The sequence below is a fragment of the Citrus sinensis genome, chromosome 6 (genome assembly GCF_022201045.2).
Source record: "Citrus sinensis cultivar Valencia sweet orange chromosome 6, DVS_A1.0, whole genome shotgun sequence".
Taxonomy (NCBI): Eukaryota; Viridiplantae; Streptophyta; class Magnoliopsida; order Sapindales; family Rutaceae; genus Citrus; species Citrus sinensis.
In genome coordinates this window covers 3,071,944-3,085,566 of record NC_068561.1, presented here as the reverse complement: position 1 = coordinate 3,085,566, position 13,623 = coordinate 3,071,944, and the positions used below count along the sequence as shown (strand labels likewise).

Genomic DNA, 13,623 nt, shown 5'->3' with positions numbered 1-13,623 from the left:
ATGTTTCGACATGTGTCGATGTAAAATTTTTAGAATTGGTAATTAATTCTAAGTGGTATACTCTTTTATGGTGGAGTATGATAATTCTCTATAGTGAGGATTATGACTAAGGTGAAAATAGTAAGGTTAGTGTGGAGATTGATTAGTTCTCAATCAAATCTCTAAGTGAGAGAATGTGAAAAGAGGCAAGCCGGCACCACCCTTCTAGATGGGGTGCCAGCCATTATCAAAATTCAAAGATTTGAATGTTGACATTCAAATCTTTGAATTAAGAGAAAAAAAAAACGCAAAATGAACAGTAGCCGCAAGATGAACAGTAGCCACTGGTGGCTATAAATAGAGGGGTTCATCGCTTCATTTAAATCATCCCAAAATATTCATTTCTTCTTGCATTTAGAGGGAATTTGAGAGTTGAAGATAATTACTCTTAAATTGAGAGTTTTGGGTGTATTTGGGGTTTGGGTGAGAGAAAATTATTTCTGAAAGTATGGTTGTAATGATTTTTCACATAGTGAATATTTTTCTTTAGTTGTATTTTTTACAACGGCCTTGATTTTTCTCCAGATTTAAAGTTTTCTATGTAAATATTGTGTTGTGAGATTGATATTATTCTCAATTTAATTTTTTTTCTATTGATTTATTACTTGACAAATTGCTTGGAAATCCTGGGAGGAAGCTCAATTTCCTAATAATTTGAAATCAAAATTCATCAGCAAGGCCCCATAAAAAGGGAATTAAAAGTAGCACAGGGACACTGACAAGCAAACGTCCATCCTTCTTCCACGAATGGAGTTAATAGCTTAAAAAATGAAGAACAATGGGTGCAACACGTAGTTAAAAAATTTATAACCTTCAACCATTTTCCTAGCTTTAAGTGTATAGCTGTAATGTAGCTTTAAGTGTATAGCTGTAATGCTTAAAAGGGGCAAGCAAACTTAAATCACCTAGTCATTGAAATTACTTTACGAGTCGATCGACCACGACTACAAGCACATGGTTCACAAATCATGCTCCTTTTTGGAATGAAGATAGTTGGGCAACCAATTATGAGAGTTACACGTTATTCACGATTCTAATAACTATTGATTGTCATTGGTTCTTCTTTAGTGGTGGGGCACAAGCACATGTTTCACAATCATCCTCTGCTTCATGGTTTTTCTTTTTATTATCATTACTTTGGTAGGCACTACCGACATTTTCGTTTCATGATACCTGATTTTCATCTATAATAATTAAGTTTCGATAGGTTAAGCCAAACTCGTAAATTTTCTCAAGTATTGTATTAAACTTTAGTGTTACGTCATTTTCCTTTGGGTTATAAATAATTGGTAGTGAATATGTTTGCGTTTATATTGTTAGTTATTGTCCTAAGTATTATATCAACCCAACATAATCTTATATCCGCATCCGATGTAATATTGATTAAAACTACACTTAAATTCTCATAAAAATCGTTCCCATATAGTCGCAGCATATTAAAAAGTATTTAGTAAAAAACATGTGAAACGGACAAATATTACCATTAAGATTCTTTCCCAACTTGAACTCTTCTGAACTTTTAAAAATCTTATGCATTATGTCCTTTAATATTAATGTATGACTAAAACTTATTTATTTTTATTTTTTAATTTATTACCCGCCAATCACATATTACTCAATACTCAGAGCAAGCCAAACCATAAGAGCATTCTTATCCTAAACATTATGGCCCTAGTATTAAATATCAGCAGAAAATGTGCAGGGAAAGTCCTGGATTCATGGTACGTAAAAGTTCAGGCATAGACACAATGATATTATGGTAATTAATGTACCCTTCGGCCTCATTCCTGTACCATCTTATTAAGCGCTAATGTATATAATGGTCATTAAGTTAAGTGGAAGAAAAAACCCTGAAAGTGTTACATTTCACTATTAGTTTTTTGGTCAACGTGTTTTCGTATGTTATTCACAATGAGCACTTATATTTTAACGACCATGGCAATAGAAATAGTGTCTACCTGGTGCTATATGGAGACATCGTTTCTATCTCCATAATGGCAGCAACAACAACAAGAAGAAGTTCATAATATTATAGCCACGACACATCTAAATTTATTTAGTACAAAACATGTGAAATGAGTAATATTTTGCCCAAGTCCTAATTAGCGGAAAATTTGCAAACTAAATATTTAAAGCATAGGCATGCATGCAGTGTTATCATGGTAACTAATGTGCCCTCAGGTCTAATTCCAATGACATCTTATTAAGGAGAAAACTTAGAATACATCAGAGGTGGCGTATCAATACAATAAGCAAATGATCTTATGACAGGTGCGTATTTATTTTGAAAAACTATTATGTAAGTGGTGGTGGTTATATTAAATTCAAATACACATGTCACGTATGCATCAATTAATTGTAATACATCAGAAGTATTCTAAAATCTCTCCTTATTAAGAGGTATTATGATAGTAATTAAGATAAATTAAAGAAAGAAGCTTAAAACCAACAAAGTGTTGGCTCCACTGGCAATGGAGTCCCCTTAAGTGGCTTGACTGGGTTTGCTCCCCAGTTCGAGTCGCAGGGAAGTCGCATTTGTTGGGAGAACCTGTGCCTCCCGGTTCGAGCGGGGACTTCTAGTCTGAGTTGTGGTACGGGCTTAAAGGTGCCTCCCACAGTTGGGGCCCTCCCCAGGATACCTCGTGGATAAGACCAAAAAAAAAAAAAGAAAGAAGCTTAAAAGAGTCTCATTTTTTAATTAGTTTTTTGGTCATCTACATATTTTTGTACTTGTTATTTATTAATTACTTGTTTTCCTACAATATTAAGAGTTAGTTCTTTCTTTTAAATTAAGGTGATCAGTTAATAAAATTATTTGAAAATTACTCAATTAGGTGCTTATACAAATATAACGCAATGTTGCAATTATTAAACCTTCACGATAAGAAGATTAGCAAGAAATAAAGAAGATTACACATACATTGAAGGAAACGGCATTACTTTGTCTCACTTTCCAGGTTCTTCCATTTCTGAGCCACCTGGGCAAGTGATTTGGTAGAAGATCCATCTGGGCTCAAAGCATTTGCGGCTGCATCCTTTAGTGCTCTCATCTTGCTCCTTAACAACTTCCCTTCTTCTCCTTGAATCAAGCCCTTTGCATAATTGGCTATATCTTCTCTGCCCACCAGGCCATTTTCATTGACTTTGACCCTAAATGAGACCTTCAAATCATCAATCAAAAGCACAGCATTCATCTTTTGTTCTGCATAGAGTGGCCAAGCAATTATTGGCACACCATGCACTATGCTTTCTAAAATCGAGTTCCATCCACAGTGACTCAAGAACCCTCCGGTCGAGCCATGCCTCAGCACCTGAACCTGAGGAGACCAAGAGGGCACCACTAGACCCACCCCTTTGGTCCTATCCAAGAACCCTTTTGGTAAAAAATCAAAAGGATCTTTCATGCTCTGGATGCCAAAATAAGTGGCATTTGCTGCTCTCTCATGTGGGCTCCTAACAACCCATAAGAATCTCTGCCCACTCATTTCAAGTCCTAAGGCCAATTCATTTAACTGCTCCGGTGATAGGGTCCCACCACTACCAAAACAAACAAATAGAACTGACTCACTTGGCTGCTCATCTAACCACTTCAAACACTCATGGCGTCTATCGTTATTAGTCTCATTGGTTGATCCGGTCTGAACCAACGGTCCAACCGGATAAACCGGAGGAGGTTTAAAACTCGAATCTCCTTCCATTAAAGCCTTGAAAGCCCCCGTTTCCAAATCCATAAAACTATTGACCATAATCCCAGCTGCTACCAGATACTGTTTGCTAAAGCTTAAAAAAATTCGATATGCCTCATTCTTTCTCTGTTGGAACGGATCTGCAAAATCACGCCCGTTGATCGGGACACATCCGGGCAATTGGACCGGTTCAGGCACGTCCCTATACTCACAGCTAAACTTAACATCAAGCTCAGGTAAGTGAAAGATAAGAGACAGTACCATGGCCGTTGTAGTAAAGAAAATATAAACAGGAACACCAAATTCATTAGCCACGTCGAACGCAGCCGACCCAAAAATATCAACAACTAGAGCAACTAGCCGAGTTGACTCCGCTAACACCTTGAGAGCATCCCTTAGTGAAGAAAGAGAGCGAGCGAGGGTGAGTGTGATCCGGGTTTCCATCCGAACGTCGTCAGGCAAGTCATCAAAACTCACAGGAGGAAGAAAGATGGTGGAAATGGAAGTGGGTAGGGATTCGAGGACCTGTCTTTGTGGTTCCATGGATGAGCCTCTGCCATCATCGATGGTGGGGATGAAGATGGTGACTAGAAAGTTGTGTTGATGTACTAGTCGCTTGGCTAACTCAACTTGGGGAATTAGGTGACCTATGCCTGGCGTTGGCACCATGGCTACATGGGCACGGGGTATTTGTTTTGAGTTTTGGGTCTCCATTTTTGTAGGGTTTCTTTTAAAGTAGTGATGTAATTCAGATATGTTTTCTTCTGGGAAGTCAAGGTTTGTAACCAAATATATAGGGGACAAAACCTTGTCTGTGTTGGGCGCATTATTATGATCAGGTGGGCGCACTATGTGTCCCATAATAAGAACCAGAAATTTTATGTTTAATTTTTAAAAGTTTTGAATTATATTGTATTTATTGTGTTTCATATTGTGAGGACCCATAAACCTAGTCGGTTTATTACTATTTTTCTAGGGATGAACGATGGATGAACGATGGATGAACGATGTAACAACTCAATCCAATCTTTCTAGGGATGAACGATGGATGGAAGAATTTTAAAATATATAAAAGATAATATAATTAATATATATATATATATATATATATATATATATATATATATATATATATATTAAGTGTAATTAAATTAAATTTATTATCACTTGAATGAAATTTGACAAAATAAATACACATGTTATATTATTATTTATTTGTTATATGGTTAATATGATACTTCTAATATGTCTAAAAGTTTCTCCTTAGAATGATTTTTACATATAGTTTGCAACTTAAGTATGACATAATCACTAAAACTGATAAATTTAAAAATCTCTATACAATTTAAAAATATTTAATCCTCACACAGCAAAAGACTTTAAAATGCCAAATCATGTATTATTCTCAATTCAAGTTCTCCTCCTTATTCATCGTGAATAATTTTAATTTATGAGAATTACAATAAACTATAATGAGTACAAAACTTGATAAGCAAACTTGTTTTTTAATATACAAAAATACATACATATTTAAATACATTGCAAATGCATGAGTGCAATGGTCTTTTGAAACATTGTGAAATAAATCCATCAAAACCTCATATTTTCACATTTTCTTTCAAATCATTTACTTGAACTACCTTCATTTAACTATCACTTAGTAGGTTTCTCACTGAACATTTAGACTTTCACATAAACTCATCTTGGGCTTCACGCAAGCATCCTTTACCCACTTATCTCTTAACATAATATATTAAGTACCTACTAAATAAGTAACAAATTCAAGTACCTAAGGGAAGAAAGAAACTTGTTTACTTTCTTTCTTTAGAATCAATTTGATAAAAATCCGCTTTCTCATTTTATAAAAAAAATATAATGCATGTTCATGCTAATGCCAATAGCCCTTGACATATAGATATGTCCATGTATGCATTCACACTTAACACATAACAATACATGACATAAACACATTGGTAAAATCATATAAATTAATATCCATATATATAATAGAAATTCAATCATGCCAAACATATACATATTGTTCATTGTGATTCATTTATAAGTTTAGTTCACTTACCTCTTCACATTCACAAGTAAAAAAGCATATCAAAATCTTTAGCCTAAAATTAATATATAATAAAAACTCTCATAAGATATAGGAATAGGATCATAATCATAAACTTCAATATCCTCAAGTTCCTCTTTATAAAATATAATAAACTCAACCTCAAATAATCTCAATAACTATTCTAGACAGAACAACCTCTGTTCTCTAATTTTTAATAAATTATTTCCTAATTGTTCTCTAATTTTTAATAAATTATTTCCTAATTGGAAAAATATTCAAATTTTTAGAGTGCATGCTAACATATTGAAACTTTAGAATAAAAACTTCATACTTTAATTTCTTAAAAAACTACTGAAATTTTTTTTTGTTTCGGACATCATTAAGTCTATCAAACTTTTTACTATTTTGAACATACTTGCTTTAAAAATACAAAATAATTTATCCTTTTATTATAAAATCACGAAAATTTCCATAATCAAACTAGACATATATACAAATCATTATTTCGAATTTCGTAATTTTTTGAAGAAACTTAGGTATTAGTAAAATGATTTTGTAATTCTTATCTAGTTAGCATGTTTGCAAAACATTCTTAAAGATGTCTAGTTTAATATATACAAAACCCGAAATAGAAATCAATTTGTATTAATCATTATGATTTTTGAAGCAACCGATTATTAGTTTATTTCCATGCAAAATTTAAGATTACCGTTACTACTACTAATAAATAATCAGTTTTTAATTCATTCATAAACACCAAAAATAAACTCACCTCTCTGATTTCATTTCTCTTTCTATTGTTCTACTCATGGCCAAACTAAGAAGACAAGTTTTTTCTTCTTCTCTTCTTCTTTTCTTTTCTCTCTCCTTTGTCTTCTTCATCTCTTTCCCGATCTCTCTCTTGTAAATTGGAGATATCATTTTTTTTTCTTTTTGTACTTAATGCTAGGGAAAGAAAATAAATACTTTAATAAAATAACTAAGATGTCCTTGATAAGTTTACTAAAGTACCCTAGAAAAATTGGGAGTATTACAGTCAGAGTGGAAAAAGACAAATGTTTATCATTAGATTATGAAATACTAATATTGAAGATAAAAGTAAAAACTACATTATATAAATGAAAGCAATAGCATAGTTTGTGGAATATTTCTTGCTATTAGTATGATGGATTATTACATGCATGCATATTTTTATTGTCCTAGTATTCATAAAGAAATCTTTGTCAATTTTTATTTGCTTATAGCCTACACTTGCTGTGTTGTGCATCTGGTGCAATATATGCCGATCACCAATTAAGATTCTTTCATAATAAGATATTTTAGTAAAGTTAATATAATCACGTGATTGATAGCTAATAAATAAAAAGATCCCGATTGTACTTAAATAAAAATTTAAATGCATCAAAAGATCTTTTAAAACATAAATATACTTAGGTTATAAGAGAATTTTTATTTGCCGACCATTGGATACTATATAATGGATAAGGTAGCTTAATTTTTTTTTCTCCCTTCATGTAACCTTTAAGCTATTTTACCTTTTTTTATTCTTGAACTAATTCATGACAACAATATTAGAAATATTTGTTACATGCAAGAAAGTTGTTTATGCCCAAAAAAAATGATAGTAAGAATGTTTGCTTGATCAGCTTGGGTATCATGGATTGTGTTATCACCTCATCCTTCATGTAAACTCGAGCAACAACGTCCTCTACTTTTTGTGGATCACCAACTTAATTAAGGTGACCCCTTTTAGACTCACCTCCTCAGTAATTGATCTTTCGAGTGCAATTTCTTACTTGCTTATGGTTGATTTAGTCAAGATCCATCAGTTCCAAATGAACCCAACCACGTTATCCCCAATTTCAATCGACATAATCCATGTCAATTTGTTGATTTATTGTCCAACTAAAAAAGTTAATTTATCACAACAAAAGTATAATCAAACTCAATTATGAATTGACATCTCTCAATTTTCCATCATTTATTAACTTAACTTTATGTGTCATTATTAGGTTTGGAAAGGCCAGCCCAACCATGTCTGACGAGCTTAGGTCTAGGCCTTTCATATAAGCAGGGGCGGAACCAAACTTCTGGTTCAGGGGTTGCTGAAAGATGTCACAAGATCAAATTTTAACTAATGACTAATTCGTAATCCAAAATTTGAAGTTTAAATTAAAAATAATGAACATGCACAAAAGGATCGTGAAAGAAAAATGAAAATAAGGTATCATTCAAGTCTCAAATTACATGAAAATATAAAATAATTGTATCTTGTACTACATAATTTAACATATATTAAAAGCCAACTTTACGTTCTTTCATATCCCTAAAATCATCTATGACTGATTCCATGCTAATCTTCTTGGCAATATCTTTCTCGATGTATGTGATAAATGTGTCTGTGAGGAAATCATAATCGATTTTGTTGCGAAGTCTAGTCTTGACAATACGCATAGCTGAAAAAGATCGTTTAGTTGTTGCTGTAGAAACTGGAAGAGTAAGCACCAACACAATTATTCTGTAGACAAGTGGATATATTGATGATCTTCTTGTTCGTACCAACCATTAACATAAATCAGAAAGAGATGATAAATTTTTAAACTCTAGATCTTGAACAACATTATAATTATAATGATCAAGCTGCACTCTCAAATATATCTTTTCATTATTTGTGAAGTCATCTCAATAAAACTTATCAACCAATTGATAAATATCATCAATTCTAAAATAATTATATCCTTCTCGAGGATCCAAGGTTGAGCTAAGCATAAGCAACTCTACTGAGCTATCATTAAATCGAATATTTAATTCTTGCAATTGAGAATCTATTGCTGCATAAAAACTATTTACCCGATAATGCTGCTCCATAGCAAAGTTATCTTCTTGATTACGAGCTCTACCTTGCCTTGCAATATAACAAGCATTCATATTTGGAATGTCAATATTGTGTGCTTTACAAAAAGAAATCACATTCTCTAGCAACTTCTGCCATTTTTCATCTCTCATTTTCTGCAAAAGTACTTTAGCAGATGAAATAAGGCGCATGGCATTAAGAATGTCCTGTGATTGACATTGTAAAGCTTGAGAAAGTAAATCAGTGATCGCCATGATATTTTTCATAAGATGTAAAACAAAGACAAATTCAAATGAAGTTATCGCTCCATAAGTTGCATCTGCATCTCCCCGTGATGCGTATGTGACTCCCTCATCCGCAATATTAATTAAAACTTTATATGTTGCACTAAACATATTTATCAAACTAGAAACTGATTTGAAATGAGAACCCCATCGAGTTTCACCAGCCCGTTGTAAGGTCCCAATTTGATTAAGCCATTTACCAGTCTCAAGTTCATCAAGAGCAAGCATATGTGCAATCTCATAAGCTTTAGCACGTTTCAGCTCATCATTACGCTTGCAAGATGGATGAACAATATTCACAACAGAAGTTAATTTTGTAAAAAATTGATGCACAAGAATTACCACTTTGAATGCTGTAACTAATGCTAATTGTAACCGATGTGCTAAACAGTGAATATAATAAGTACATGGACAATCTTTTAAAATCAAAGCTTGTAAACCATTCCATTCACCTCGCATATCACTTGCACTATCGTATCCTTGGCCTCGGATGCTTTGAATGTCTAAAGTGTGATTAGACAATACAAAATATATCTCTTTTTTTCAAGGTTTGTGCTGAAGTCTCAGAGACATGAACTAGCCCAAAAAACCGTTCTCTAATAATTCCATCCTTATCAACAAATCTCAAAACTATTGCCATTTGTTCTTTCTTTACTCATTGCGCGCTTCATTAAAAATTATGTAAAACTTTGCATCCCTAATTTCTTCTCTAATTGTCTTTCTGACTTTCATTGAATAAATATGCAAAATTTATTTTTGAATCTTTGGTGATGTATAAATTGCATTTCTAGGAGCTTTTGATATAAGGTCAGCAAATGTTTCATTATCTTCAACCAACACTTCCAATATTTTAAGAAAAATCCCACAATTATCTGAAGATTCGCTTCCATCATGGCCTCTAAAAGTGGAACCTTGAGGTGCAAGATACCGAGATGCTCTAATTAAGAACTTAAGCCTCAGTCGATTATCGATAACATCTTGAGTAGTATAATTATGAAAAACATGTTGAATATGTTGAGATTGATTCATCAAATCCTCACATGATTTTTCAGTACGTTTATGAACAAAGTCAGGATCAGTGCCCACATGGTTTAGAAAAGCACATTTTTTACCTCTCACTTCCTCCTAAGTTCTAAAATCATCTACCGTGAAAGATTTTGCTCCTTTATGCCCAGATGGTTTATTAAAAAGAAAGCAGGGTAAACAAAAAGCAGCATCATTTGCAATAGAATATTCCAATCAAGTGGGAAATAGAGAATACCATGAACTTTGAAAGTTGCGAACATGATCTCCAGACTGCGGGTTTTTTAAACGTACAGGTTCGTATGGACCTGCTCAAATATATGCTCGTCGAATTTCATCTTGTTGATTAACATGATAGCTCTATATTTGACGACATAGTCCTGGATCACGCTCTAAAGAATTAATATCAACTTCATTAGTTTCAACTCTGGAAGATTTTGTTGGCCGATTTTCAGAAATTGGGGGTTCAGGATTAGATACTGATGGTAATTGTGTATCTGCTTGAGTACTTTCTGGATTTTTTCTCTTGAAAAATTTATCAATCATTTGCTTTTTCATCTGTAAGAATTAAAATAACAATCATTATAATCCAACAATGAACATATCTTACTTACAAATAAATATACACTAAGGCTCCTCTTCTAGGAAAAAAAAACCCCAAAAGCTCTAATCTTCTTACAAAGTTTCACAAATAAATTAAATTGATTGTGTATCTTGATGCTTCATAACTTTAAACTGAAAATATAATGATTAGCCGGCTCCAACCAAATGCAGAGAGAAAGATCCAAAGCAACGAACAAATGTAGGTTGATGGCCGGCTTTGCAAAGGCAGGAGCAAGAGGCGTAAGGTCAGGGGCGTAGTTATTAAAAGTCAAAAAAGTTTTCTTTATTTGCTTTAAATTATAAAGAAGAAATAAAAGTAAAAAAAAATGGGTGGCCCATATGTTTTCTCTTTTAATTATTTATAATTTTAAAATTTTGAAGTATGCAAAAAAATATTTTTGAAATTGTGGGGGTTGCCCGAGCCACCCTGGGCACCCACATAGTTCTGCCCCTGCATATAAGGACCTGGACAAGGACTTAAGAAAGAAGCCTCCGGCAATGCCCAACCCTCTATTTTTCAAATAAAAACTAAAATGTAAAAAATAATAAAAGAAAAGAAAACTTAAATCCTTAATTTATAAATCTATGATGATTCAAAAACCTAAAATTAAAATACTAAACTCTCTCTTAAGCCTTAATTAATTAAGAAGATGCTTAAACTAGAGAATCCAATGCTAAAAAAATTAAATATGTAAACTTCTATTTGCTTCATTATCTTTATTTATTATTTTATTTTGAAATAGTTGATAAGTATTAAAAATTATTTAATTATCAAGCGATAATAATGTTATTTTGTGCTTTTGTTATAATTTATATTTTTGTTTATGCAATAAATTAGGAATTATTAATTATGTATTAAATATATCTATTTTTTGTGTTTATTAGGTAAAATATTAATTTCACATAATTTGAGGCTCCAAACAATAAACAGATGTCAAATTTAGATTCCGGAGGTCTAAAAACCTAAAGATGAGTCAAGATCGGCTTAAAATTGGGCTTGTGTTTAAAAAGTTGATTTTTTCTGTTGACTGAGCATTGATTAGATGATAAAATGAGCTTATAATAAGTATGAGTGCATGGCCACGATTGTGCCACGTGGCAATGGTTAGTGAAGCAAGTTGTAGGATCCGAATCTTTGTATTCAGATCGACCCGATCCACCCATTAACCTGCCAAATCTCAACTGTTCTTTGGCCGAATCGAAGGTGTCAAATGATGCCACGTGTGATGTTGACTTTGGAAGTTTGACCAGCCATTAGATCTTGATCTAATGGTTATGAGGAGTGCATGCATGAAGCTAATGATGAACCGCAAAACACTGGATTATGAATTTATTTTTCTATAAACAAAGTCTCATTTTTATGTTTTTAATCATCTCTCTACATCTCTTTTCTTCTCAATTTCTCTCAATCTCCCTATAACCTTATTTTTCAGGTATGTTTTTTTTATATTTTGTATAATTATTTTTATAAATAAATTTAGTTGTATTTTCAATTTTAGTTGTTTTTATTACTTTTAATTATAAGTAATTTAATTTTAATAATTCTTTTTATTTCAACTATGCTTAACTAAATAATAATAGTTGGGTAAGGTGAAACTCTTAGGAAATAAATATGATCTAATCAAATTCTATTTTTAATTGTATAAATTAAATTATTTTCAATTTAATTTTATACATATTTTATATTTTAAAATTTTGATTTATTGTAGACAAACAAGGGAGTTTGCCACAATAAATTCTTAATATCTTAACATAAGGTATGGTAAAATGGTATTTTGACTTATTGTAAACAAATTAAACTTTGACACAATAAATACTTACTCCATCATAAAATTAAAGAGAAAATAATAATAATTTATATAATTAATCTTTTGGGCAATAAATCTAAAAAAATGGCAAAAAGAATTTATTAAGTTTTATTTACTACTAAGAGTGGATCCACAACCCTAACTAATTCAATTTTATAGTTTTATTTAAATTAAGTTGTTTATATTTAAGTTTTATTTTCAATTTTTAGATAAAATAAAATAAACAAATTAAATCTTTTCTCTTGGATCGACCTCGGACTCACAAGCTATAATACAACAATACACTCTTATACTTGGAAGTTAAAAATTACTTTTAAGTTGTGTCAATAGTCATTTTCTTTAAATTATTATTGATTATAACAACTTGTTGATTATTAACTCATTGTAAATTTACAACAATTTAAAAATAATTAAAAAATATGTGAAAGTCCAGGCTATAGGCCCGCAAATTGTCATCCCTATTCATTACATGACACATGTATAGAAATATTAAATATAAATTTAAGGTTAAAAGTGATAAAGGAAAAAAAATCTAAAGGACAAATAATTTAGTTTAATTAATATAATACATGCATATATGTCTTTTTTGAATTGGTTCATGTTCCGATTTTGTCCTCGATTTTATACATCTATTATTTTCTATCCCAATTTTGCCCCCTTTTTTACACATTTATTACTTTTCTAACTTTTATGAAATGTTGTGAAAATTGGTTTGTAGAGTGGGGCGAAATGAGTAGAAGTTGCTTCATTAAGCATACGGTTTGGAGGAAAATATTAAGTAGCCTGAGAAGCTATCTTTCTATAAAAATGTTTGTGCATCTTTTTATTCAAAATCAGAGAATACAAATTTTACATAGACCTTTTAGTTTTCAAAATGTCAGATGTTGTATATGTATGTTTTAACTGGATTTTGGAGGAGCCAATAAAAACAAATACATTTGTTTGTCGAGGGAAGAGGTTGTCTTGCTAAGCTTAAGGTGTACTCTCGCAAGATGAAGAAAGATAGTTGGGTGAGTTGGATGTTTGCAAGGGCGATGAGAATATGATGAAAATGGAGTAAAAACCACCAAACCTTGAGCTAAGAAAACCTATAAAACATAACAAACAAAGGTTAAAGGTGGAGTTGGTGGTGGCCTGCAACCATACTACGATGCTCAAGTAAAATGATCTTGCTAGTTTTTAGGGGGTAACAAAGGATAGCTAAGATGGTTTTCTCCCTTAGTTGACTTTTCTTGCCATGTGTCACAATATTATTAGC

General features: G+C 32.0%; 1 protein-coding gene across 1 annotated transcript; it reads right to left on the bottom strand.

Moving 5' to 3' along the window:
* Positions 1–2,841: 2,841 nt before the first annotated feature.
* On the bottom strand, positions 2,842–4,596 carry LOC102613968 (hydroquinone glucosyltransferase-like). The gene has a single exon (XM_006480412.4). It carries the CDS (start codon positions 4,584–4,586, stop codon positions 2,976–2,978), a length of 1,611 nt encoding a protein of 536 aa, XP_006480475.3. The 5' UTR covers positions 4,587–4,596; the 3' UTR covers positions 2,842–2,975.
* Positions 4,597–13,623: the final 9,027 nt, after the last annotated feature.